Below are 26,912 nucleotides of genomic sequence, written 5' to 3'. Positions count from 1 at the left end.
CGTACGTCCATCTATCCGTGCGTTCGTCCATGCATCTGTTTGTCTGTCCATCCGGGCGTCTGTCCATCAATTCATACGTCTATCTAGTGAACCCTCCAAGTACCGCCATCTGGGATATTTTCATCATACATTCATCATATAGAAGTACTGCTCCCAGCGGACATTCCAAGGACTAAACGAGAGGTGGCGCAGCCGGACTAGAGGAGTGGCACGCACGCACTTTCTTGTGGCCTGCGCTTTGTGTATCATTCCCACCTCTCACCACCACTCTAGTCCATGGCACTGCGGCCCAACCCTACCTAGACCTATCTAAAATCAAGGAAGTTACGCTATAGCGAGTTGAATAAGGAAACTCTTCCTGGTCAGATAGCGTTCAAAGTGCGTCCTTCTGATACTAGTTTCTCTAATAAGTATCAAATTCTAGGCAAGTATTCTCAGAGATTAAGTCACCGATACTTGTCTCTGTAGTTTATTCTCAACACAGAAACTTTCTTTTTATTTATGATTAACGTGTGCGTGTTTCCTCCTCAATTCAAAATTGTGTGCGCGTGCCGCTGACTACTACTACTACTACATACATACATCGCGGAGACCCGACCCACGGCTTAGGACACTCCGCCCTCAAAAAACAATATCCATCATCGCCTGTTTTTGAAAAATGACTGCACTTGTATAATATGAGAAGTACTGTTAGAGATCGGAAGGAAGAAGTTGCAGGTGATGGCATCCCACCGCTGCCACCAGTTGTAAAAGATGGGAAGGAAGGACGCTGGAGGATACGGAAAACAACCATGGGTTTATGACATTATTTACACGTATTTACAGAAAAGGAAGGTTAGTGGTTTCACAAACCACGAGCGTGGTGGTTGAACGTTACATAGTTCAGAGCGACGTCCAGCACTCTGCGGCGTCGTTTTATGCACTGTTGGGCTCCTCCTCTCCGAGTGGACCACCAATCACACACACGCAGGTGAGGGAGACGAGCATGCAAGGTCCACGTGAACACTGCACTGTGGTGGCGCCAGCAGGGCTCTTCCTCGTCGTGTGTGTGCCGTTAGTCGAGAGTTCCCACGATCCTGGCCGCATACTTCAAAGGGTCCACCGCACAGCTCGCCCAATTAGCGGGGCGATCTGCGGTGTCCGTCACGGTCTCCCCCAGGAAGACGCCGTCCCTGTTGTCCTCTCTGTGGCGTCGCGGCGACACGACGTCTCATCCTCCGGCCAGCAGGGACAATGCCTGGCGAGCATAGGCAGTCGGCCGGTCGGCTACTTGGTTGAGGATTAAAGAAGCACCGCTCCGCCGTCAGCTCTGGCGCCGGTCACGCCAGCTTTTTCATTGCCCGATGAGTCGCCGAGTCCATTAGTCACCGCTTCTGCTTGAAGGGACGACAAAAGGGTCCGCATTTGAAGGACGGGAACTCGCCTTTGCTTGCTGCTTGGTCTGGAAAATTGCTCAAATCTTCAACAGCGTCTGTCAGACTGGGCGCCGAAGGGATTGAGAGCCTTTCCATAGGACCGGCTTACTCACAATGTCGTCTGCCCAGACGACTTTCCAGGCCAAACTTAACAGTACCAAGATATCAGACGCACACAAATGCCTCCATCTGTCTACATGAAAGCCTACCGCAGTTTTCTTCATACCGAAAACAAGGGTCACATGGAAGTACAAATTATCGCCCACTAGAAAATTGATGGCAGCAGAACTGTCAAAACTTGTCGTCGCATTTTTATACGTTGTCGGTAAATCAACACGCTATTTTGCAATATTCTGACTTAAAAGGCGGCGTTGAATTGGTTGGTGTCACTATTGCACCACGCAAGACCGCCGTTTCACTACCACTACTTCAATAACAGATGCAGCAAGGGCGCTTCACATATTTGTGTGTATGCCTATAGGCCCCTCATTGTCATTGATCTATACATGCACTTTACAAATGTCTTACAACATACATTGGCTGTGGCATTGAACGTTCAGCTTCAGTTGAAGCTTCCCTAAAAAGGCGCCATGCTTTTAGCGTGTAGACTGGTGTTTGGCGTCGTGTTCATCTATAGGCTAAAGCCATGCGAAGTTGCCGAAGCCACAGACGGTGGTCATTGCAACAAAGCGTAAACACTGCGTGTACTTTATAAATGTTCAGTCTAAACAGTTGAAAGATACTAAAATATTTCATCACAAAAATAGCAGTGCATCAAGCAGAATCTGCCTATGAAACCAGTTGTATGGTGGTCCTTTGTTGAAAGGGAGTACTCTACTGCACCGACAAGATTACGCATCGCATGTGGAACGGACTTGTCAACATAAGAGGCTTAATTGCTGCGCGGCAACAAGGTTGTGGTCTGAACCATCTGATTTTGGCCATCACGAATGAATTTTGTCGGACACGAAATGCAGAAACACTGGATTATTGTGTTTAAATGGCCGTTAGACAATCTTAGTCGGTCAAAAATTATCCCGACTTTACACCACAGCAGTAAAATCTGACAAAATTTAATTAGAAAACATCGAAGGTTGTACGAGTTTGTATCTTACGTACTCTAACATATTCTGATAAACTGCACAGCCATTAAGGACATTCAAAAGAAATAGAAGAATGAGCGCAGTTGTTCTATAATGTGTCATTAGTTCGTGCAAGCACTGTTTATTGTTTGAATGATTTGTGGGGTTTAACGTCCCAAAACCACCATATGATTAGGAGAGACGCCGCCATAGTGGAGGGCTCCAAAAATTTCGACCATGTGGGGTTCTTTTACGTGCACGCAAATCTGAGCACACGGGCCTACAACACTTCCGCCTCCATCGGTAATGCAGCCGCCGCAGCCGGGATTCGATCCCGCAACCTGCGGGTCAGCAGCCGAGTACCTTAAACACTAGACCAACGCGGTGGGGCTGTGCAAACACTGTTGCTCTTGTTGTGGTGGGCTGACCGAAGCTAACGCATCTAGTTTGAGAGCCCTATTTCCTGCTGTTTTTCCAAGTGTGGAGTGCCTTACGGGCCGGGCGGTCGTACGCTGTTGTCGTCGCTTGGCGTAACGCAGTCACAACAACGCACCCCCCCCCCCCAAAAAAAAAAGAAGCAAGTGAGAAATCGAAACAGAAAGAAGAGTAAACGATGACAGATAAGTAAAAATAAATAGAAATGAAGAGTTAAATAAAGAACGAATCGGAAAATGCCGAAATAAAAAGAGGATGAAAGAAAAGGAATATGCAAGGAAAACAAAGAAGGTGTCCCAGCTGCGCACTTCCATAAAGCTTGGTGCCGCTGATGCGAAGCTGCTTCACTTTCTCCTTTTCTTTTATCTCTTATGCTCCCCCTCTTTCACATCACTGTGTCTGGTTAAGCTAATTGCTATTTTGTTTCTTCTAACTCTTTTACACTCTGAGACAGGAAGCTGCAAGTTAAATAATTGGTTCTGGTCTCATGTTCTAACACGAGTTCCACACACCAACCACGAGTGGTCACTTTGCATCTGAGCTGAGGCTCGATGATTGCGGCGGAAGGGCGAATCTCACAACAACCGGAATCATACATGCACACTCATCATCGCAAATGAGCTCGTTGGAAGACCACACAGAAGAGTGAGTTGCATGAAAGAGAAAAATTGTCACCCGCTCAATGTCTCCTAATTATATTCGTCTTTATTGAGAAGATATGCAGCAAATATTTTCCCGTACTAGCTCCAGTTCAAGAAAAAAAAATCAGTGAAGGTAATCGTAACGAGTGGGGGAAGCTATGCGTATTGTATCAATGAGCAACCGTATGCTACTGCCCCATTGAGGATGAATTGAGAGACATAAATTGGCGTGAAGAATTGATGACAAAGCTAGGTGCTAAACTTTATAACGTCTTCGTTGAAGTCATCTACCCCTCTAAAGGGTTTGTGCTTGCAAGTACTTCATATTGTTCACTCGCAGTTATGATTTATAATAATTTATTGTATACCTGCATCGCCCCATTGGGCACTACAGCAGGAGGCCTACATACAAAGAATATACAAAGTGTACTCACACAAAGCACGATAAAATACATATTTGTACAAATTGTTCCCAATATCAGGCTATAGAGCGTTCGACTTTCTTATGGTAAGTGAAAAATAAAAAAACTACGCAAAGAAGTCACCCTTAAAAGGCGATTCGCGAACATTTAGTGCCTGGTCCCGCTCTACTACATATAAGTGGGCAATTGAATATATCTGTCTTTCTCAAGCTGGTTTTAAAATTGTTTAAAGCGTGAAAAACGTTCACTATAGGGTTTTTCTACCGATCTTGCAAAGGCCGTCATGATAACTTATATTTGCTTTCTGTCATGCTTGATGTTTTACAACTGTTGAGTACAAACCAAACCTTCTTATGTGTCACCTTTCAAGCTACCTCATGAGATCACCTATGTACGGATCCCAACAAGCTCAACCGTAATCAAGTATGCTAAGGTCAAGTTTTTTTTTACTGTGTTGTAGATGTTTTACTTGTGCGCTTACTTGTGTCCTTATTTATAGTACTGCACTTATTATTTTTATGTTCTTTATTAAACATTACATATCTTCTGTAGTTGATCTTTTCCAAAGTGCCTTTATATATTGCATCTTTTTGGGCCCAAACTAGCCAATGGCTACGGGCCCACACTGTTTGTGCAAACATTATGAAACAACTTTAAATTCAATTCTAATGCTACGAAAAGACATTAAATACTACTGCCTTTTCAATTTCTGCGGTAACTGACTGAAGTTACGGCGAAGAAAATCCAGTGAACTTATGGCTTTATTTTTATTGTGCCAATTGTGTCTATACTACAATAAATCAAACGCTATAAAATACCTTGATATTTGTATTCTTCAGTTTTCATTATGGTGGTTTTATTTATCGTATATGTGCAAGCCCGATATATGCGTTTTCTTGAATAGTTGGCGTGAACGCGTTTCTGAAGATTTAGGGACATTCCCCATTTATCACATCATGATTTTGTTGTAAATAAATCAGACTGCAGTGAAGTAGCACCACTCTATGTACAACTCTGTAAATGACACTCATCCACAAACATTCCAAATGAAGATTTACGTCATTTACAATATCCTAAATAACAATAAAAACAAGAGGAACCGAGAACTGAACTTTGCGGAATACCTGAAGTTACTGAATCATATGCCAAAGGGAAACCATTTGCCGCCTTGCACGATGATATTGGTCAACTCATGCGACGACAGTATCATCCAACTTGTAGGATTGTAGTTTTGGAAGAATAGGATCGTCCGAAACTGCATCACATACTTTTTTTTAATCGAGGAACATGCAGTCCATTATTTGCGTCTTACCTAACGTTGAAGGCAGATCGTGCAAAAAAAAAAATGCGATCACTTGGGCACACTGTGAAAAAAAAAAAACCTTTTGTAAACACTATTACTAGAACTTAGAAGGTTGTCTTCAACTAAATGTGACATGATCGAAGTTCAAATCACGTGCTTCTTTAGTTTACATGTTATACTTGACGAGGAATCTGGCCTGTATGTCTCAGCGGCATTTCCCCATCCATCTTTGTGAGTGGGTACAACACGTGCAAGCTTCTGATCGAGTGGCTACGTAGATACAGATCAGCATTTTTGAAATGAACAAGAAAAGTGAAAACAATAGCCCGGAGCAATTTTTAAGAATAGCTGCAGGAACATCATCCGGACTGCATGCTGTGGATGGCTTCAGTTTCTCTAATAACTTACGCAAACCATATAAACCAAATACCACCTCGGGCATTATATTACTGTCAGCCTGACAGGTCGCATTAACGATTCGAGAGAATTACACCTGGAACACTGATGAAAAAAAATTCCTAAATTGTTTAACTTTATCTTTATTATCGTCAACTATCTCTATAGTCTATTGTTCAGTTTTTTTGTCTCCTACATAAGTTTCTACTATACTGTAGGTTACAGTAACGTTGCCCCATGTAATGTGAATTGAGTGACACAACGTTACGTAAAGTGTCGACAACGAAGCTTGTTGCTAAAGTCCGTAATGTCTACGTTGAGGTCCCCGATTCATATAAAGAGTTTGGGCTTGTATGTGTTTAAACAGTTCTGTCACATTTGTCTACTGTTGTTCTTTCTTGTCTGACATGTTGGGGCTATACTGTATGTTACACGAGCGTTGCCCATGTAATGTAAATTGAGTGACAAAGTGACGTAAAGAGTCGACACCGAAGTTCGGTGCTAAGGTCCATAATGTCTAGTGTGACGTTACCGACTCGTACAAAGGGTTCGTGCTTGTAGATATTTACACTGTTCAATCACAAATATCATTTATATATTTCTATTGTCAAACATCTTTTGTGTTTCACATTACCGTTAATTACCCGAGTGTTGCTTCATATAGTGTAGCCGTGACAAAAAGACACCAGACAAGCCTCACCACTTAAATTTTTACACACGCAATACTGTAGCTAATCATACTCGAATTCACTGTCATTTATGTGCACACAAGCTTATTATACGAATATTTTTTGCTCTACTGATGCCAGAATGTGTACTCGATTCGTTTCAAACGTGCTCTGCATATGAGACATTGTGAGCTTTGGCTCTCACGACAGGGCAGGTAGCCAGCGCCGAGTTCGAATTGAAGCAGGCCATCACGTCTGCATGAGCGCTGCCATAATGGCTCATCAGCACAATTATTAGCACCTATTGATACAATGATTAATTGCTTATGACTGACCAGCAAATCATGATTAGCGTATGATATATTGCCTTGATGTCACATGTGCCAAACACAGTTCTTTCTTAAACTTCCACAATTATATTGCATTTACGAACAGAACGTATACGTTCTGCTGTGCCAGCATGGGGTTTGTTTACCTTCCGCGATGCTGCAACCAGATTTTTGGGTGGAGCATAAGTAAAACAAAAGTGGATCCGCGTGTCCTTTCTTTCACATTTGTCAAGGATAATGTTTGTTTGATAAAATATGATTACAGGGGTATTCTGCTTGACTTTTAGCATGGGAAGAATTTAATGTATTTTTTGCAGCATACACGTAATCAGCATATTCCTAGCTACGGAACTTCTCCAGTAAAACATTTTTTTCTTCCGGTATTACTCTATTTGCAGTAGTGACGAGTTTTCTCTATGGCTTGGCAAGTTTGCGTAAACCAAGATACTTTCTTTACCGTATTTACGTTGTAATGTTATTCTTTCCCAATTTACCATTCTCTTTCGGCCCATCTGCCAGTTAATTCCCAAAACTACCGCCAAGATTATGTGCTGCTGTCCTAAATACTTCTTGTTAACTTTAGTGTTATTTTGTTCTTTGGTCTGTTTCAGATATCCATTCTTAAGAGCAGTCATTGCAGGTGGTGACCAAAAAGCGCCGTAAGTGTCCACGGACGTATACGACCAGCTATTTTCTGGTCGTCATTTTCACAAGTGTTCTATGCTTTTTCTGAAATAACAGTGGTTGTAAATGCCTTGTGTCTTTGTTAGGCTAGTGTCCCATGACAGTTTTCTTCAACCGAAACACGTGAGGCAAACTAAAACGTTTGGTCTTGCCCTTCTTATTTTAACACAAATTTTCGTACATTGCGTGAAATTTTTATCACAAAAACACGTTATAAACTAGGCCGTCATTTGTGTCTCCTTATGTCTCAAGTCTGAGAGAATTACATACACGACGTATTCTATTGCAGCAACCTTTCTAGGCAGAGAGAAATATAGAAGTGGTTTAAGTGACCCATAGGTTAGCTAACTCACTCATGATTCGACTCTCTGGGACTCGCTGATATTCATATCAAGCCGTGTGTCTGAGTTGGAGTGGGTATGGCTGAGTATATTTTGGTGAGAGTGAGTACGAGAGAAATTGATTGAAGAGACGTTTGGCCTATGTCCGTGTCTTAGTAAGTCCAAAACGCAATATAAATATTTTATGACTGAGTCTGAGTGAGTCTTGCATATTTTTGCTGGCCTGTGAGATCATCTACTCATTTTTAGAAGCACAACCAGCGATACTTGGTTTCACATTTGCACTTTCATGGCAAGTATTTATTTAGGGGTTGAGAGTATTTATTTAAGGGCCACGTCTACATACACGTATTGCAAAGCAGTATTGTTCATGCATCAAATAAATATTCATTGATCGCAGGCGGAAATATAAATAAAGGGGTACCTTAACCTTCCCCTGCTAACTCTTCCATAGAAGTTCTTCATAAATACATCTTATATTCTCATACTATTCAAGAAAAATTACAATACTCCTTTGCAACCCCTCATGAGCCGTAAGCACCTAGAAGCAGAAATTACATGTTATTATTACGTTATAATGATAAAAACCCATAGCTGGAGGTCGGCCTAACGTCAAGCTGGTCTGCTCACTGGCAAAGCAAAAGCATCACCTTCTTTCGTACGCTATTCTTCATCGTCTTTTCTAAAGCGGCACATACAATTCAGCCAGCGACAATACCACGTTGCACCTGCTCGTGGAATCACCCCCCCCCCCCCCCCCGAGAGCATCTCGCGATACAGGTGCCGCGTGATTGCAAGAGAAAACGCACAGTCATAAGAGCTGACGATAGCGGATTGTTCCCAAGGTCACGCATAGGTTTAAAAGGTAGCCAACATTGGTAGAATGGTTTCCTCTTGAAAACTGGGACGATGTCTGGTTGCGGTGAGCGACGGTATCAACGAGCTGTATCTTCGGGTAGAACTTCGTAGTTCACTTCACTGAGGCGCCGGAGATTTCCATAGGGACCAAAGTAGTGGCGGAATAGCTTTTCTGAATGACCTCGTTCGCAAATGCGGGTCCACAGCGAAACACCGGGTTGGTAAATAACCTGGCGATGATGATCACTGTACCGCTGGGAGTTGACACAGTTCTGGTTATGAATTATTTTGAGTGCGAGCTTGCGAGCAGTGTCCGCAAGTCGCATGAAATCGTTCGGGTGGACTTTATTGGCGCACCTCTCGGGTAAGAGCATGACATCTAGCATAATGGCTGCCTCCCTGCTGTGAAGCAAACGGAACGGTGTGAACTCTGTAGTGTCTTCAACAGCAGTGTTGTAAGCGACCGTGATGTATGGCAGGATTTCATCCCAGTTTTAGTAGTCTCAGTCAACGTACATGGAAAGCATGTCGGTGATCGTCTTGTTAAGTCTCTCTGTAAGACCGGTGATTTTTCAATGGTACGCAGTGATTTTCGTTTGCACGGTTCCACTTTGATGCAGTACTTCCTCCCTCATCTGGGCTTCAAAACCTGTTCAGCGGTAAGTTATTACAACTTCTGGAGCTCTGTGGTGGAGAACAATGTTTTTCATGAAGAAATGGTTAATCTCGCTGGCATTGCCTCGCGGTAGCACTTTGGTTTCACAGTATCGTGTCATATAACCTGTGACGAAGACGATCGAGCGGATGTCATCGTAAGACTTCGGAAACGTTCCAAGCTGGCTCTTACCAATGTGTTGCAATAGTTGTGCTGGCGGGACAATAGGCCTTAAAAAGCGGCTGGGCGCTGAGGTGGTGCTTTACGGCACTGGCATTCAAGACATGTCTTAACATAATGCTTCACGTCCTGTACGTGTTTTGGCCAGTAGTAGCGCTGCCAATCCAATCCAATCCAAGATGCGTGTGAGTTCCGATTGGCTGGACGAAGGCTCATCATGACAGGCCGATAGAATATGTGCGCGTAGCACGAAAAGATTGAGAAGCAGGTGTTCAGTCACGTATTGGTTGAATGTCTTCTTATCAAGGACATGATTGCGCAGACAAAAAAATGATGGCGAGCGCGCGAACGCTCGTGGAGGGTGCGAATCGCAACTTCGAGGTATTCGATGAATTGTCGAAGCTCGGCGTCAGCCCTCTGTTGTTGCACCAAGTCAGATGCAATGGTAGCGCTAAGGAAACGACCGTCGATGTCGTCGTCAGTTGACGTCGTTGTAAGTGGAGTGCGGGAAAGACAATCTGCATTGATATGTTTCCGGCCAGACTGGTAAACGATTGTCACGTCAAATTGTTGAAGGCGTAAACTCGACCTGGCCAGACGTCCTGAAGGTTTCTTAAGATTCGAAAGCCAGCAGAGGGCGTGATGATTCGTAACAACTTTGAGTGGGCAGCCGTAGAGGCATGGTCGGAATTTCGCTGTCGCGCAGACAACAGCTAGACATTCCTCCTCCGTGGTTAAGTAATTCATCTTCGCAGTAGATAATATCCGGCTAGCATAAGAAATAGCACGTTCAACGCCCTCTTGTCATTGTAGAAGGACTGCGCCAAGACCGATGTTTCTTGCGCCAGTGTGCAATTCAGTATGAGGCGTCTTCATCAAAATGTTCGATCATAAGAGCCGAGCTTGCAGGCGCTGCTGAAGGTCGGAGAAAGCGGCTCTGCTCGGGACCCCACACAAACGGAACGTCATCTTTCGTCAAACGGGTAAATGTCTCAGCTATGCTGGAAACAAATTGCACAAAACGCCTCTATTATGCGCAGAGGCCCAAAAACTGACGCACATCTCGTTTGTTGGCAGGTGGCGGAAATGCAGCAACAGCGAATGTCTTTCTTAGATCCGGCCTCATATTGCCATGGCTGCCAAAGTGGCCGAAGAACTTAAGTTCTTCGTAACCAAAGTGGCACTTCCCTAGTTTTAACTATAGGCATGCCACATGAATCGCGCGACAGACTGAAGTCAGTCTAAATGCCGTATGAAAGTTCGCGAAAATACAACGACCTCGTTCAAAGAAACAAGACATGATTCCCACTTAAGGTCTGACAGCACTGTAGCCATCATTCTTTAGAACGTCACAGGAGCAAAACACTGACAAAATGGCAGCACTTTACATCCATAGAGGTCATCAGGGGTAATCAATGCTGTTTTTCTGCGGTAACGCTTATCGACTTCAATCTACCAATAGCCGCTACCTGAATCCATTAAGGTGAAATCGTGGGCATGTTGATGGTGGTCTAGTGAGTCGTCAATAATACGTGTAAGAGGGTAGATGTCCTTCTTAACCACTTTGTTAAGTTTCCGGTAATCCACGTGAGACCTTGAAGTGCCGTCCTTCTGTTTTACGAGCACGATGGGAGATGCCCATGAACTGGTCGAGGGTTGGATTACATTGTCGTCAAGCATCTGCTTCACTTCTGAGCATATCGCCTCTTCCCCCTTTTGCGACACTTGGTAGGCGTGCTGACGGACTGGACATTTAGTTGGGTTCATTAAGATGCGTTGCTTCACGGTCGGCGTTTGCTTTATTTTTGAGGTGGATGCGAAGCAGTAACTGAACTTACGTAAAATACTAAGTATCCGCTCCTTCTCCTTACACGAAAGCTTCAGATTGACGTCAACAGTATTGGTCACCATGGAGTCAACATGTACGGCTGCTGGTATTCCCCGAAGAAATGCTGGTATTTCCGGATGCTGGTATTCTCCGCTGAAATTTGTAACTATGAGGTCAGTCATCCGGTGTTAAACTAACCTATTCCGCGGGCGACGCAGATTTGCCGAAGAAATAGCACCGACAAGTTTGCGTCGGCGATACTTTTACCACTCTTATCTATGTCGCTCAGTAAAGTTACAAACGTACTGGTTCGCGGCGGAAGGGTGATGGCGTCGACGACGATACGAAGTGTTGTTTCTTGCGTAGCAGTATCTCTCAGCCTCTGGGCATGGTCATCGGAAAACGTTACAAATAATTCCCGCAGGTCAATAACGGTTTCATGTTCGCGCAGAAAATTCATGCCGACGCTGAATTTCCGAGAACACTCGCGCTACACGATGAACAAAACGACGAAGGTGGGCTCACGGGTTGCAATCTGGCAGTGCACCGCCCAATCGGCGTCAAGAGGGGACCTCCTACTGAACGGAGAGGCAATCTATGCTCCCAGGGAGTAATAACGTTTCTCAGTTGCGCCACAAGTTCAGCGCTGACAACGGAGTACTCAGCACTCATAGTTCACTAGAGCAATGACCCAATGATTGTCGATTAGGACATAAATTTCGGCAGAAACAGTTTGTCGTTGGAGAAAGATGTCGGAGAAACGAAGTCGTCAGAGGTTAGCATACTGGTCGGGGGAGGTTGTTTTACCAATCGCTCAGTAGCGGCCCTACTTCTGGAGGTCACTGTGCCCAGTTTTCCAAGCGTGGGCTTGGGAGTACGTACCGCAGAGTACGTACTGCTCCTGCGGACGTGAGAAAAGCAGCTTCGGTTGGTGGCGTCACCAATGGTTTTACCGGATGCCGTACCTATGCGCGGGTGACGTCAGTTAGGGTAGCTACTTGGGACTGGGAAGACACTGCGTGAAGTTTCTGCAGGTCCTCGCGTACAATGCTGCGCACAAGCTCCGTGAGGTCTCTGACGGTGGTGACGTCGAGGGTCGCCGCGGATGATGACATGCAGGTGACGTTGTTTGGCCGCTTGCACTGCGAATACCACTGGCTTAGAATTTACTCCATCGTTGTAGCTTCACAGAAAAATTTCGCTATGATACAAGGTGGGTTGCGCACGAGTACCACTAAGAGCTGTTCTATTACACCCCGCATCGGATGTGTACCTTCTCTTCCGTCATTGCGGAGTCAGCTCGCCGGGACAGTGAAAACATCTTCTCGACAAACATAGCAACGCTTTCGTTGGGTCTTCGATTCCGGGAACTAACAAGACGCTTTGCTTGTTTTCCTGTTAAAAGCTTCCATACGTGTTCCGTGGCTGATTGCAGAACACTGACCAGGTTGTCAGGGCAGCTTCAAGGTTCTCGCGCCAAATGCCTGCCGCTGCCGCATCCTCGACGTAGGAGTAGACGTATCTGAGCTTCCGATGGTTGCCCCAGTCATTGGCGACGGCGACTCACTCATACTGGCCCAGCCAGTTTTCAACGTCTTCGAAGGGTCACCATGGGACGGCCCGGGGGTTCGGAAGGCGTTGAAAGGCCATAGAGCAGGCGGTGTCGGAGCCTGCAGAGTCTTGGTCACCGTTGCTGCACTTGCCATGTTTCAGGAGCGTTGTTCAAGAGGACCGAACTGAGGCTGTATCCTAATAGCCGCCGACTGCGTCGAAGGCCATCTGGATCTTCCAAGGCGTCGCTACATATTTCGGGATGGTCTTCGTGTTTGTCGCAGTACTTAAGGTGTTATTCAACACATCCACCAGAAAACGTTACTTTAAAAGGATAGGAAACCCGTAGCTGGAGGTCGGCCGAATGTCAGGCTGGTCCACTCACTGGCAGATGATGATGATGACGATGATGCCTCTACTATGCCTCTTGTCCACTCAGGAATATTGGCCAAGAATTGAGGATAATAAATTTAAGGTCTTTCAGGTAATTCGTAATCCCAACACAGGAGGATAAATCAAGCGTAAAAACAGAAAGAATGCAATTATTCCTTTTTGCCATTCCGATGAGACAAAATAGTATATAATATGCAGTTAAATTGCTGTATTTCAAACATGTTTAAAATCTATGCTTATAATTTGCCCAATATTACTATAATACCAAATATACAAAGAAAAAATTAGAGGCACATTCGTTTTGTTTCATGAACATAACCCCAAATGGCATCAAAGCATTCCTATGGCTGGAGCCTATTAGCGAAGCACCAAAAGAGAGTATATTCTCAATGGTGAAGGGCAGCCCAAGGTTAGCAAACGGAATGACAAGGAGACGTTTTCTTAACAGTCTGTAACAGCGACATGACAAAAATAAAGCAAATGCATCATCTTCTTTCCTGCGCTTTTCTTCAGCGTCTTTTCTAAGCGGCACATAAAATTACGCCAGCAAAGATAGCGCATCGTACATGCTTGTGGCAATATTGTCGTAGAAAGAAGAGGACACAAGGCTCGTTTGGACAAGAATAGGAAGGCCATATTCACACACAAAAAAAAACAATGCAAGAAGAAACGCCCAACGTCATCTGCCACGACAACACCAGAAACTCACTTCGTTGTGCTCTGTTCTATTCACGGCTAACAGTCGTGACATTACCCTACCTTCCAAGAAGGAATCGTCCCGATACTTCATCATCCATGGCGGCAGGGTATGAAGTCACTGGCAGCCCATGGGTTCATTCGCACAAATAGGCCTTCTTCCAAACCACGTGCGCAACTTCTGGTGCATGTCTTTGACACCTTGAACAACGTGAACTATCGAGAATAACCTCATAGTTAACATCACTGAGACGTCGGGGGACCTTATACGGCCCGAAATACTATCTTAAAGCTTATCTGAGAGGTCATGACGGCGACCTGGGGTCTAGATCCAAACTTTCTATCCTGGCTCATAGGATACTGGTCAGTGACGAAGATTATAGCGCCTTGTGTCATAGTCTTGGTGGTGACGAGAACGCACTCGGGTGATTTGTCGGGCTTCTTCAGCAAGCTGAGTTATGTAGTCTGCACTTGTTTCAACGCCATCACTTCAATGCGGAAACGTAGCGCCGAACATGATGGAGACTTCACGGCCATGGAGAAGACGGAATGGTGTCAGGCGTGTTGTCCCTTGCTGTGCTCTATTGTAAGCAAAAGTGACATAAAGCAGTATCTCATCCGAGCCTTTATGTTCCGCATCTACGTACATGCAAATCATTTCCGCAATTGTTTTGTTCTGCTGTTCCATCAGAGCATTCATTTGTGATTAGTATGCCATTGTTCGCCGGTGATATGTTTCACTTAGGCTTAAAACTGTGCGTAACAGCTCAGTTGTGAATGCTGTTCCCCTGACAGTTATTACTAAAGATGGAGCGTCATGCCTCAGGACTATATTCGCAATAGAAAACCGGCCAGCTTCACTTGTCATGCCCCACAACGAAAATTTGGTTTCGGCGTAGCGAGTGAGGTAGTCTGTGGCTACAATTATTCATCTGCGACCAACAGCCGAAGTTAGAATTGGTCCTAGAAGATACATTCCGACTTGAGCGAATAGACTTTCCGGTACATCAATTGGACGAAGGAGCCGTGCTGGTTTGACGGCTCGCACTTTCCTACGTTGGCAGTCAAGGGAAGTCTGAGCGTGCTGTTGAACAGTTGCCATAAGTCTTGGCCAGTAATACTTCTTTCTCACTCGGCACAGTGTTCGTGTGTAACCTTAATGACCGGATGCCGGTTCTTCATGCCATGCCTGTAGTACTTCTCTCCTGAGTGGTGTTGGGGCGACAAGTAAATAGGTGTTTCCGATCGGAGAAATGTTCACCTTATATAGACTCCATTGCGCAAGCCTAACGATGCCCTCTTGCAAAGAGCTTTGACATAGCTGATGTGCGTCCTTCCAAACAATCAATAATGGATTGCAACTCGAGGTCGTCGCGTTCCTGTTGTGTGATTGTAAACGTGTTGACAACACCTACAAATGCCACGTCGTCCTCATCTTAGGCACTTGCGTCTTTCAATGGGGCGCAAGAAGGGCAATTATTAAGGTAATAAAGCGAAGTGAAGTGAAGTGAATCGGCATCCGTAAGTCGCTTCCTCAATCCATATCGAATTTTTGAAGCTTAAGGCTCCAGCGCGCCAATCGTCCTGACGGGCTTTTTAAGCTCATGAACCAGCAGAGAGAGTGGCGGTCGCTGATGTCTTCAAATGGGCAGCTGTAAGCGTATTGGGGAAACTTTATAACCGCCCATACCACCGCAAGGCACTCTTTTTCAGTGGTGCAGTATATCTCCTCTGTAAGGGAGAAATTCCTATTTGCATAATCAATTACTCGTTCGGCGCCTTCTTGCCACTGCATGAGTACAGCTCCTAAGCCGACATTGCTGGCGTCGGTGTGAACCGCCGTTGGAGCGTCATCGTCGAAGTGCCTGAGCACTGGTGGGCTTTGAATACGTTTTCGCAGCTCGTTGAACGCCGCTGCTCTTCAGCCCACACGAACGTGATGTCTTCCCGTGTGAGACGTGTTAAATGTGAGGTAATACGTAAAACATTCTCAATGAAGCGTGGGCATTAGGCGCCGAAGTCTAAAAACCGTCTCACTGCCTTGTCTCATGGCGTGAGAAAACTAGCAACATCGTTTATTTTTGTCTGGGTCAAGCCGTACACCTTCACTGCTGGCAAGGTGCCCCAATAAAAGAAGCTCTTCGAGGCCAAAGTGCTATTTTTCTGGTGTAAGCGTTAGTCCCACCAATCGTATCGCTTGAAATACCGTGTGTAGTCGCTTCAAGTGTTCGCCAAATGTCGCTGAAAGTGCAATGATATTGTCCAAATAATCTAGACACGTTTGTGACTTCAGGTGTGATAGGACTGTATACATGAACCACTGAAACGTGGCCGGTGCTGAGCACAAGCCGATTAGGAGAACTTTAAACTGATAGAGTCCATCGGGTGTCAAGGATGCTGATTTTTCTAGATCTCTTTCGTCAGCTTCTGTTTGCCAAGATCTGCTCCGTAAGTTCGTCGACGAGAAATAGCGTGCATGGCATAGTCGATATAGGGAAACATCTATACGAGGTATTAGGTAATCGTCCTTTTTCAGAACGCGATTGTATTTGCGTTATTCAACGCAGAAATATAAGATGCTGTCTTTTTTCTTCACTAATACTACTGGCTATACCCAAGTTCTTCGGACGGCTGAATAACGTCATTGTGAGGCAATTTTCCAAGCTGACTTTTTATGGCCTCACGTTCGCATGGAGCTACTCGGTATGGGTTTTGCCGTATAGGTCTGGCCGTTTTACTGACGTGATATTTCGTCAACGGCTTTTGGCGAATTCTGAACGTCGAAGAAAAACAGTATTGAAACTTATTAATCAACTCCAGAAGGCATTGCTTGTGCGTGGGCAGTAAACTTGGGCCAATACCGAAGGATAGAGGTGCTGCCCCAGTGACATAGGTTTTGTCTAGAGTCAAAGAGCCTACAGTCAAGGAGTGAGTTCCTCTACGTACGCGATTGTCATACCTCTCGCAATATGTCGTCACTCAGCACTTAATTTCGTAACCAAAACCTGCGAGTGTACGAAATTGATGCTTACAACGGCTCTTGCAATACATAGACCTTGGCTGAACAGCAATGCTCAAATTTGTTCGGCGATGATGGTGGAAGTTGCCTGGCCACTCGCATGTTACAGCAACGAGAGCACTTGACCATGGTAGAAGGGTCACGTGATCATCGAACTTCGAAGACGCGCGGATGTTTACGTCACTGGTCGCTACACCGCAAATTTCAAACTTGGTCAGAGGCGACCTAAAATGTAATTGACCTGTCTGGAATGTCTATGACGGCGCCGTATTCACACAGAAAGTTCATCCCCAAGATCAGGTCTTTACAGCAGTCGGACGAAATCGCGAACGTGGCAACGATTGCTGATTCACCGATAATATTTATGGCAGTACACTTCCCAGTCGGCGCTACCAGTTGGCGCTCCCTAATCCGTATGTTAGGCCCCGTCCATGAAGTTTCAATCTCTAGTTTTCGTCTCATAATAGAGAAATCTGCGCCTGCAGTATCAACTAGAGCTGTCACAGGACGGCCGTCTACGTAAACATCTAGGTCAGCGCTTACGGTTTTCTTTGGTGTCAGTAACGTTACATAGTTCGTCGTATTGCGCTGGTATTGTATGTATTGCAGCATCTCGACGGGCGGCAACCTTCCCTCCAAAGGTCACAGCTGTTTGTTTCCCCGATGAGGGCTTGGGGGCCTTCCCCGGACAGCGTCGGCGTAACTACGACGGTTCGGCGAAGAGCTCGTTGAAGGTGACAGAAAGCGGTATCGACGACACAGAGTGGATTGCTGTACTTGCGGATGCACGCTGTCATGTCGGGTGTCGGAATGAGCTCGTGAAAAGGTCGGCGCAAATGACGAGTATCTTTATTCACGATACGGGCGGTTGCAGTAAACATGCCCAGCTTCTCTACAATGAAAACAGAGTCGACGGTGGTCGATGCTGTGCCACAAGTCCGTCTTGCGAACGAATGATCGACGGGTGGGCATACTCGGCAACCAAGTTGCAGGTTTCGGCGGAGAGTAGAACGGGGTTTCCGTATGCGCGTCATATTGCGTTGTCGTCGTCGTCGGTGGCGGAGGTGGTGGCTGCAGTGGGTGGTAGACTGGTGCCGCTGGCGCGTTGTAAGAATGAGCGAGTGAAAACGAGTTCTGCAGCACTGGCGACGGATGACGGCCGACGGACGGCTGATGCATAGTCAATAGATTGCTGGGCTGGTAGTGATTCGGGCAATGAAAATGCTTGCGTGATTTTGTGCCGCACAACTTCTTCAACTCAAGACATTTCATATTCTTGCAGAGTCACAAGGAAGCAGCGGAACTCCTCACGAACAACCTCACGAATGAGCTCGCGCAGAAAACTGTCACTGTCGACCGTTAGAGCAGCGACGCTGATTGAGGGGCCATTTGGTCGATCGTATTAGCGACACTGTTTTGGCAGTTCTCACTCGATAGCTGTAGACTGAAGAATTCCGGAAACATTGTCCGTTAGATTACAAAGAAGACCGGCAAACAGCTGTTCTTTGACGCCTCTAATCAAATGGCGGAGTTTCTTGGCTTCAGGAATCTCAGGGTCAGCCCGTCTAAATAGGCAGGCCATGCCTCCTGCGAACACGGTGACACTGTCATTCGGCTTCTGGACGCGAGACTCGGTGAGTTGCTGAGCTAAATCACGGCGGTCGTAGTTAACGAAGGTTCGGGGAAGTTGCTGCCGAAATTCATCTCGTAAAGACAGCGTTGCCTCGTAGTTTTCATACCACATACGAGAGCTCTCCGCTAAAGCAAAATAGGCACGTTAAAGCTTTTGTCCGAAGCTCCAATAGTTTGCCTTGGCGAGTCGCTCATACTGGGCTAACTAGTCCTCAACGTGTACATAGGCCTCACCATAGAATATTTCGGGAATTTGAGGCTACTCAAAAGTCACCTGTGAAGCACCTGCAGTTGCCATTTCTCTAGGTGGAGTGCGTTGCTGGAAAATTTCGAGGGGAATATCCTCGGGACTAAGGCCTCGCTGTTCGAGACTGTAGCGTGGACAGGGGTATTCACAAAAGGAACGCGTTGCGGCGTCTGATTTGTGCCGCAGCACGAAGGAGTTTCGAGTATCAGTCGTAGAAGTCGAGCACTGTCAGCTTTGTCACAAGGGGAAAAGAACAGGACACAAGGCTTCGTTTTGACGAAAATAGCAAGGCTGTATTCGCACACAAGAACACAACGCAAGAGCAGACGCCCAACGTCGTCTTTTTCGAAAATGCAAGAAACTGCTGCTGGTGATGCTTGCTTTGTTCTCCTCTGTTTTGCTGATGGCTAATAATCGTGACAATATATTGGTTTTAAAAAGCACTTACACCATGGCCAAGCAGGCTAATTGTAGGCTAAGGCACTCATGAGTCAACTCACTTGAATTCACACAAAGATCACTCCATGAGCCTGAATGAATCTGGGTGAAATTATTCTGGCACGTATAAGTCCAGTGAGTCCGGTTGAGGAACAGTTTCGTGAGTGTGAGTCTGAGTAAGTCCGTTTCAGAAAATGTTCGATGAGTCTGAGGCTGAATGAGTTCGAAACGTAAAAAAAATTATCTTATGAATGAGTGTGAGTGAGCTCCACAATTTTTCCCGACCTATGACGTCGCCGCACTACATCATAATGACATGGTGACGTGTATGCAAAAACTAGCCATGCGAGCTGCTCTACTTAAAGTTACCATTCACGTTCTGTTACTGAGCGAGCTTAATACAGTGCGTTATCCTCAGTGTTTTTTTTTCATTTTTACTGCAGAGGCTGCATCCCTTTGCATGAGCTCATGCAGAGCGAAGGAATAGAACTTCGCGAAGCCCAGGAAAAAGTCGGCATGGACGATCCTTTCACCATTCTGTTCACCTCGGTGAGTTTGGAGTCATAAATGTCCTAGAGCCAGAGTTTCATGGTTAACACCATGCCCGCGAATGTTGTAGTCGTTTCGCCGTCAAAAGTACTCTTAATAATCATATAAATTTCAAATTTTCGCATTGTCGTTTTAAGAAGGTGTGCTTGTTTCCTTTGTGCATTTTTCTTTGCTTTTTAGGCAATTTTCAGCGATATACTTGATTTTGTAGTTTGATTACGCTGTAGTTCTTCGACTTTCACATATAAAAAATACACAAGACAAAAAGCTGGGTTAGTTGGTAATATATTGTAAAGCGTGTCTTGCGCGTAATACCACAGACGAGAATAAAATAAAAACATGAGGCAACTGCGGTTTCTCTTAACGTATTCTGTATAACGTTTTCCGTCATTTTCTGTCCAACGTATTTTTGCGTGAAATTACTGTCACAACTGGCTCTTACATTTTACAATTACAGCTCTACTGTGACGTACCATTTTCACAGTCTGAAAGTGTGCTTACCTGCGCTGCACATCATTGCCATAACGCTAAATAGGTCGTTTTCCAGAAATTCTGGCGTCGGTGCCGGCGTCGAAGTCGATGTGGTCGCTTTGAGCGAAAAGTTATCACCTTGTCCGTGACCGAAAAATTGAGAAAGACGCCAATAAAATAAAAAAACAAAAATTTACACGTTCTTGTCCGGATAGATCCCTGGCTGTCTGCGTGACAAGCAGGTGTCCGTCCACATAGGCACGCGTCTTTTTCTTCTTAGCTTCCGGTAGCACATCAAACATATGGAGACAAGATAATTCTATTACAATACCCGACAAACATCACAACAAACACTACTACAGCCATGATGCACTGATAAAGAACATCATGCCTCAAATTTTCTTCATTGTAAGCAAGGTTTCTACACTTTCTAAGCATGAAGGAACACATTCAATTCTTCTTGCTGCCTCGACAAACCTCAATATGTTTTCTTTCAAATACTGTCTTGCTGGTCGTTGTAAAAGTTATGGTGAAATCCTGCCATTCTAGAGTGCATATGCTGGGCAAGGTAATCACAAGCCAAATGGTGATTTGCTGTGTGTTATATGGCAATATTGGTGTACTACAGTAGACTGTTGGTTGTCAATACTACTTTTGTTGACTTCAGAGATGTTGAAGAAAATCCGGGTGTCATGACTGTTGAACTGTTGCAGCAAATTTTAGATAACCAGAAAAAATGTAATGAGAAGATGAACATCGTTAGAAAAAAAGTTGCAGAGCTTAGTGATTAGCGATCTAATGGCCATGCAGGGTATGCAAAATAAAATCGAAAGGTTGGAAAAAGTTCAGAAAGAAGCTGAACAACTAGTAGATTATGAAAACAGAAGCCGAAGAAATAATCTACTGGTTTTAGAGAGTCCTTAGGCCGAGAATAAGGCCAAGGATGACTTGCAAACTGCAGTGGTCGATAAAATTGGCACAAAGAAGTTGGGAGTAGAAATAAATTCGGTGTGAAGAATTCAATGTGTCGGTAAACAAAGACAAGAAAAAGTGAGACCAGTAATCTTAAAATTCAAAGATTACCGTGAAAAGAGAATGTATTGCGTATTTGCAAGAAACTAAAGGGTTCTTCTTTTTGTGTCAGTAACGACTACTCACAGGAAAAGTCAAACTAAGAAAGAAGGTATGCAAAAGTTCAGCGCCAGCCCGTGCTAAAGGGGCGAGAATCTGAATAGTGTAGGTAAATTGAATATAAACGGTCGCACGTTCTTCAGGGACGATAAAAAAATGAGCGCCGCCTTTTTCAATACCGGAGTGACAAGGATAAAATAGTTAATATAACGCCAGTGGCAAGTGCGAATGACCAACATGACTACTTTGACTCGGACAGCTCTGCTGGTAGTTAAAAAAACTGATCCCACTCATAGCTGAGAATTGTTGTCCGAAATGCTCGCAGCATCACCCATAAAGTTACGGAATTAGAGTATCTGGCACATAGTCCCCACTGACAGAAACGTGGTTGTATTACTGACAGAAACGTGGTTGCGTGATCAAATACGTAGTGATTGCATTGTTCTGCCAGGGTATGAGATTTTCAAATGGGACAGAGATACGCGAGGTGGTAGTGCTGCTATCATTGTTAAAAGTTCCATGCCAGCTGCCATGATTGAATGTCATGATTGTGAATCTGTGTGGTGTAAGATTACTTTTAACGGTACAGTGTACACTAATGGTTCGGTATATAGACCATCTGCGTCTATGCCTCAGTTTCTAGATTCAATAAACGATTTTTTGAGTGACAATGTTAACGGGAACACGAGGTTGATAATGAACGGAGACTTCAACCTGCCACACAATGACTGGCAAAGTATTATGCCCGGTCAGACTGAAACAATGAGTTCTAAAAAACTTCTGAAAATTAATTTCTATCATGGCCTGAAACAAATTGTGGGTGAGCAAACTAGGGTTACAGGTTTGTCGAAGTTATTAATAGAGCTCGTTTCCTTTTCGCAAAATATAGCAGACTATGTTCTAGGCACCTTAAATGGAATATCCGACCACAGACTGTTGTCCTTGGTTAAAAAGAGTAGTGCGTGCACTTTAAAACGACCATTTCTTCAGGTAAAAGTAAATAATTTTGAAAAGTCCGATGGCGCTTCCATCTTAGATTTTTTAGAACAGCAGCTTTATGACTTCAAGTGGTCATCTGGCTTCGAATTTGTGGAAGAACAATTGTGGCAGAGATTTAAAAGCAATGTGGTGACTTCCGTTCATCGCTATGTTCCTGCTCACATGAGGAAACATAGCGATCAACGCAAGTCGCAACATTCACCGCTATGTTGCTACTCACATTAGGAAAAAGCTTTGCGCAGAGTTGGTGTCGTACCCAATGAAGAGACATTAGGAAAACGCGTAAACATAATCCTTGGATAACACGCAGCATCATTCATATGAAACGGCGAATTAGGACTCAGAAAAAGGAAAGATAGAGCGACAGAAGTGGCAGCTATGAATGTCAAGTTGAAAGAAGCCCAGGAGAATTCAAGAAAGTTTTTTTGGTGAAATGCTTGTTAACTTCCTTAGAAGCTCGCCATGCAAAATTTGGCGTTACTTCAGTGAGAGAAAGGAAATAATTGAGCAGATTGATCACGAGGGGCGTATTCACACAAAAGTTGAAGACTTAACGAAAGTTATAGCTAAGAACAGAACGACGACACAGAGACAAGAAGGACACTTCGTCGTTCCGTTCTCGCGCTATATTTACCGTCATGTCATACGAACTAGCCCAAGCTGCCACACTTTGAAGGCTTAGCCGATACTTTTACTCGTATTTTTTTTTCAGTTGGTTTTCACAATACGCCAGGGAGATAAGACTGAAGCATCCGTCAACACCGACGAAATACCACAATGGAGCCTTTTATTATCAATCGTGAAGGTGTTTTTCAGTTACGGCTTGAGCTAGAAATGAAAAAAAGGAAGCGGTTCAAAAAATCTACCAACAGAGTTTCTCAAGAGATATGCCGAATGAGTTTCGTTTTATTTAGAAATATTATTTGTAAAATCAGTTAGGACGCGATCACTCCCACAGTACTGGTGCAATGCAATTGTAATACAATAAACAATTGTATCGGGCCAGTTGGTAAGGATCCATCTTTCTAGGAAGCGCAGCCACTATCACACACCACTTCTACACGTATTACACTTCACGTATCATTATTACGTCGGTGTTAAGCGCTTGTGTTGTGTGTTCTGTGTAATAGTGGCTGCGCTTCCTATCAAGATGAATTGTAATACGATTTTCGAAAATGGTAACCGTGCATTAGTAAAAAATTACCGACCCGTTTCCTTGATGTCAGTTCACCGTAATTTTCTAGAACACGTAATTCTAAAACACATTCTTTGTTTTCATAATTCTAACAAGTTACTTTGTTCTGACCAGCATGGGTTTCGACACGCACTTTCAATGGTCAAAAAATGGCCAGAAACGTTCCACAATTTCTATAAAAGTGTCAATGCTCACATGCAGACTGATCTAATTTGTGTGGATTTCAGGAAAACTTTCAGGTTTCGCGCCGTAAGTTACTTTTTAAGCTTGAAAGGTTGGGTATAAGCGAGGAATGTTAAAAAAGGGATAGGAGCTTATTTATCAATGTGTCAATGGGTTATAAGAATTGAAAACAATACATCAAGACCACTACGCATGTACTCAGACGTACCCCAAGGGTCTGTTGTAGGACCAATTTATTTTTTTCTGACATTTGTTAATGATATATGTTCAATAGGTAAGACGCCTAGAAATTGAAACTGTCTGCAGATGAGTGCTTGATTTATTTCTCAGTGACTTATGTAGGCGAGAAAATTGATATGAACAGGCACTTGCAGGCATTAGATGAGTGGTACAAAACGTGGGACATGGAAATAAAATACGGCAAGACCACAATCACGCATATCCACTAATGTGGGCGGGAACTGTCTTTCATGTAACACATGTGAAATCAACCTTTAAATAATGCCTCTTGTTTCAAATACCTAGGAATTAGTATCATCCACACATTACAGTGGCACTCTCATATATACAACATCATTTCTAAGGTGAATAAAAAAACTTTATTTCCTCACGAAAAAGCTGGAACATACCACACCAGACGTGAAATTAACTGCTTACAAAACATTCATAAAACCAGCCTTCGAGTACGCTAGTATTGTCTGGTCCCCTCACCAGAATGTTTTGAGCAATAACACTGAGAAAATACTAAATTAGCAGTCCGTTCAGTATGTATTAAATACCGTCGCACACACTCTGTCACGGCCTTGTTAGAGGCCCATGAGCTTGATTATTGAGAATATTATAGACGCATACCACGCCTCCAATTTTTTTTAAGAATATATGTAGGCAAACAAAAATAAACAATGGTTTCTATATTCAGCCAACTAAAGGCGATGAAATCGTCTTAATAATAGCAGAGCTATTCTACCCTATTTCACACGCACGAATGCTTTCCGCCACTCCTTTTTTCCAGACGCAATAGAAATGTGAAATAGCTTATCTAATTTAGTTGTGCAACAAACGACGTCAGTCAACTTTAAAATATGCGTTAGGCAGCTTTCTCTGCAGTGACAGTTGCTAACTTCTGTTGCCAGCAATTGTTTCTCGATTTTGAATTGCCATTGTCAATGCTGTTTGTTTCTTCTTTTCCTGATGATGATTCTTCATCTGTTCATCCTAAGTGATATTGGAAACTGCTTCATTGTGTGAATACTAAGTATACAGTGACACCCTCCCTCTAATGACCCCAAGCACAAGTTTGACAGTATAAAAGAAATAAAAAATAAATAAGTATAGAATCACACAGCCACGCATCTGCTTGGAAGTCCCGTGAAAGTAACACCCCCTGCTCGGAATCAATGAAACGAACTTTCTGGCTTTACAAACACCAGTTCTGCGTACAACCTTCACAATACAACATGTAATACAAAAGTAATACGTGTAATTGTTGTAAAGACTTCATTGTTTAGAGCCGGCCACGCAATGCAAAAAAAGGTTATCTGCGTGATCATAGAATTGCATAAAAGGCATGGGGGTGTGGCCTCGCCGGTAAGTACACCGGTAACACACCCCCACACCAGAGAAGGGTTCGCCACGCTGGTGCAGTATCTGGCCACCACTTCCACCATAGACATGCTAATTTACGCTCGGCCCCAAGTCTGCAGTGGCTGTGAAGCAGCTGACCACCGTGGTGGTCAGATCTGCAGCGCAGCAGAGGCTGCTAAGAACCTCTGGGTCTGGACAGGCCGCCATTGGAACCTCAACTTGGCAACGTTTCACGCTAGAACCTTACCTAGTGAGGCAAGCCTAGCTGTACTACTCGAGGAGCCAGGGGGTGTTATTATAATATAATTGGTTCCATGAGGTTAGGGCAGATGGGGCCTATATAGTGCCACGGAATGGGTACGTTCTTAGCTATCCCGACTTGGCTGACAGAATCGAACTACGTTGGGATACCTTATCAATACAAATATAGCTGGTAACATAGAGGAATACTATATCATTATGAAAGGATGACAGTTATTCTAATTGAACTCAATAAGAGATACAAGATGAACGTGGTACAAGCTTACGTGCCTGCATCAAGCCGTGATAACGTTTCAGCTGAAAGCTTCTATAAAGACGCTGAATCGGCAATGAATAAGGTAAAAACACAGTATACTATACTGATGGGCGACTTCAATGCCAAGGTAGGGAAGAAGCAGGCTAGAGATCAGGCAGTATGAGATCGTGGCATCGGTACTATAAATGCCAGAGGGCAGTTATTAGTAGTATTCGCCAAAGGCAGAAACTTACGGGTCTTGAATATATTCTACCGAAAATAAGGGAGCCGTAAACAGACATGGAGGAGCCCTTAAGGCGAAAGTAAGAACACAATAGACCTTATACTGATTGCACACCTAGGCATTGTGCAGGATGCGGAAGTGCTTGGCAAGGTACGATGCAGTTACCATAGAATGGTAAGGTCTCGATTTTGCCTAGACTCGAAGAAGGAACGACGGAAACTGATATAATAAAAGCCATTGAATGAGCTGGCACTTAGAAGGAAAGCACGGGAATTCAGTCTCTCGCTTCAGAACAGATATTCAGCTCCTATTGAAGAAACCAGCCTTAGCGCTGACACAATGAATGATAATCTTACGAGTATCATTACAGAATATGCAGTAGAAGTTGAAGGTAGGGTACTTAGACAATACACTGGCAAGCTCTCCCAGTAGACGAAGAATCTCATCAAGAAACATCAAAGCATGAAAGCCTCAAACACAACTGACAAAATAGAAGTGGCAGTGTTTTCAAAGTTGTATGAAATAGCAGAAATCCGTACAGTAGCCAGGGCAAACATGAACATAGTGTAAGAACTAGAAGTAACCCACAAGACATCCCACCAGTAATGACAAATGACGACAGAATGCAAAAAGGCAAGGTTGGTGAGGATCAGGGAACATGGAATCTGCTGAAAGACGAAAGACAGATTGTGTCAGAAAAACTCGCCGCCGTGCTTACGAAGTGTCTGCTGACGGGGAGGGTGCCATATTCTAAGAATAATGCTGAAATAATCTTTTACAGCGTGAATATGGCGCGAAAAAGACACGGAGAAGAAGGGTACACCTCAAGCGCTTTTGTGATGTGATG

The 26,912-nt window shown here is 44.3% G+C and overlaps 1 protein-coding gene across 1 annotated transcript in view; it reads left to right on the top strand.

Moving 5' to 3' along the window:
- The window catches only part of LOC119168692 (medium-chain acyl-CoA ligase ACSF2, mitochondrial-like), a 178,254-nt gene that overhangs the window by 57,908 nt on the left and 93,434 nt on the right, over window positions 1–26,912 (top strand). The window contains exons 6-7 of the mRNA XM_075865951.1: window positions 7,303–7,350; window positions 19,657–19,762. Coding sequence (XP_075722066.1) covers window positions 7,303–7,350; window positions 19,657–19,762 — 154 coding nt within the window. The remainder of the gene's footprint in view (window positions 1–7,302; window positions 7,351–19,656; window positions 19,763–26,912) is intronic.

This window comes from Rhipicephalus microplus, chromosome 6 (genome assembly GCF_043290135.1).
Source record: "Rhipicephalus microplus isolate Deutch F79 chromosome 6, USDA_Rmic, whole genome shotgun sequence".
Classification (NCBI taxonomy): domain Eukaryota; kingdom Metazoa; phylum Arthropoda; class Arachnida; order Ixodida; family Ixodidae; genus Rhipicephalus; species Rhipicephalus microplus.
Note: the sequence above shows the minus strand (reverse complement) of the source record. Positions and strands in the feature narration are given on the sequence as shown.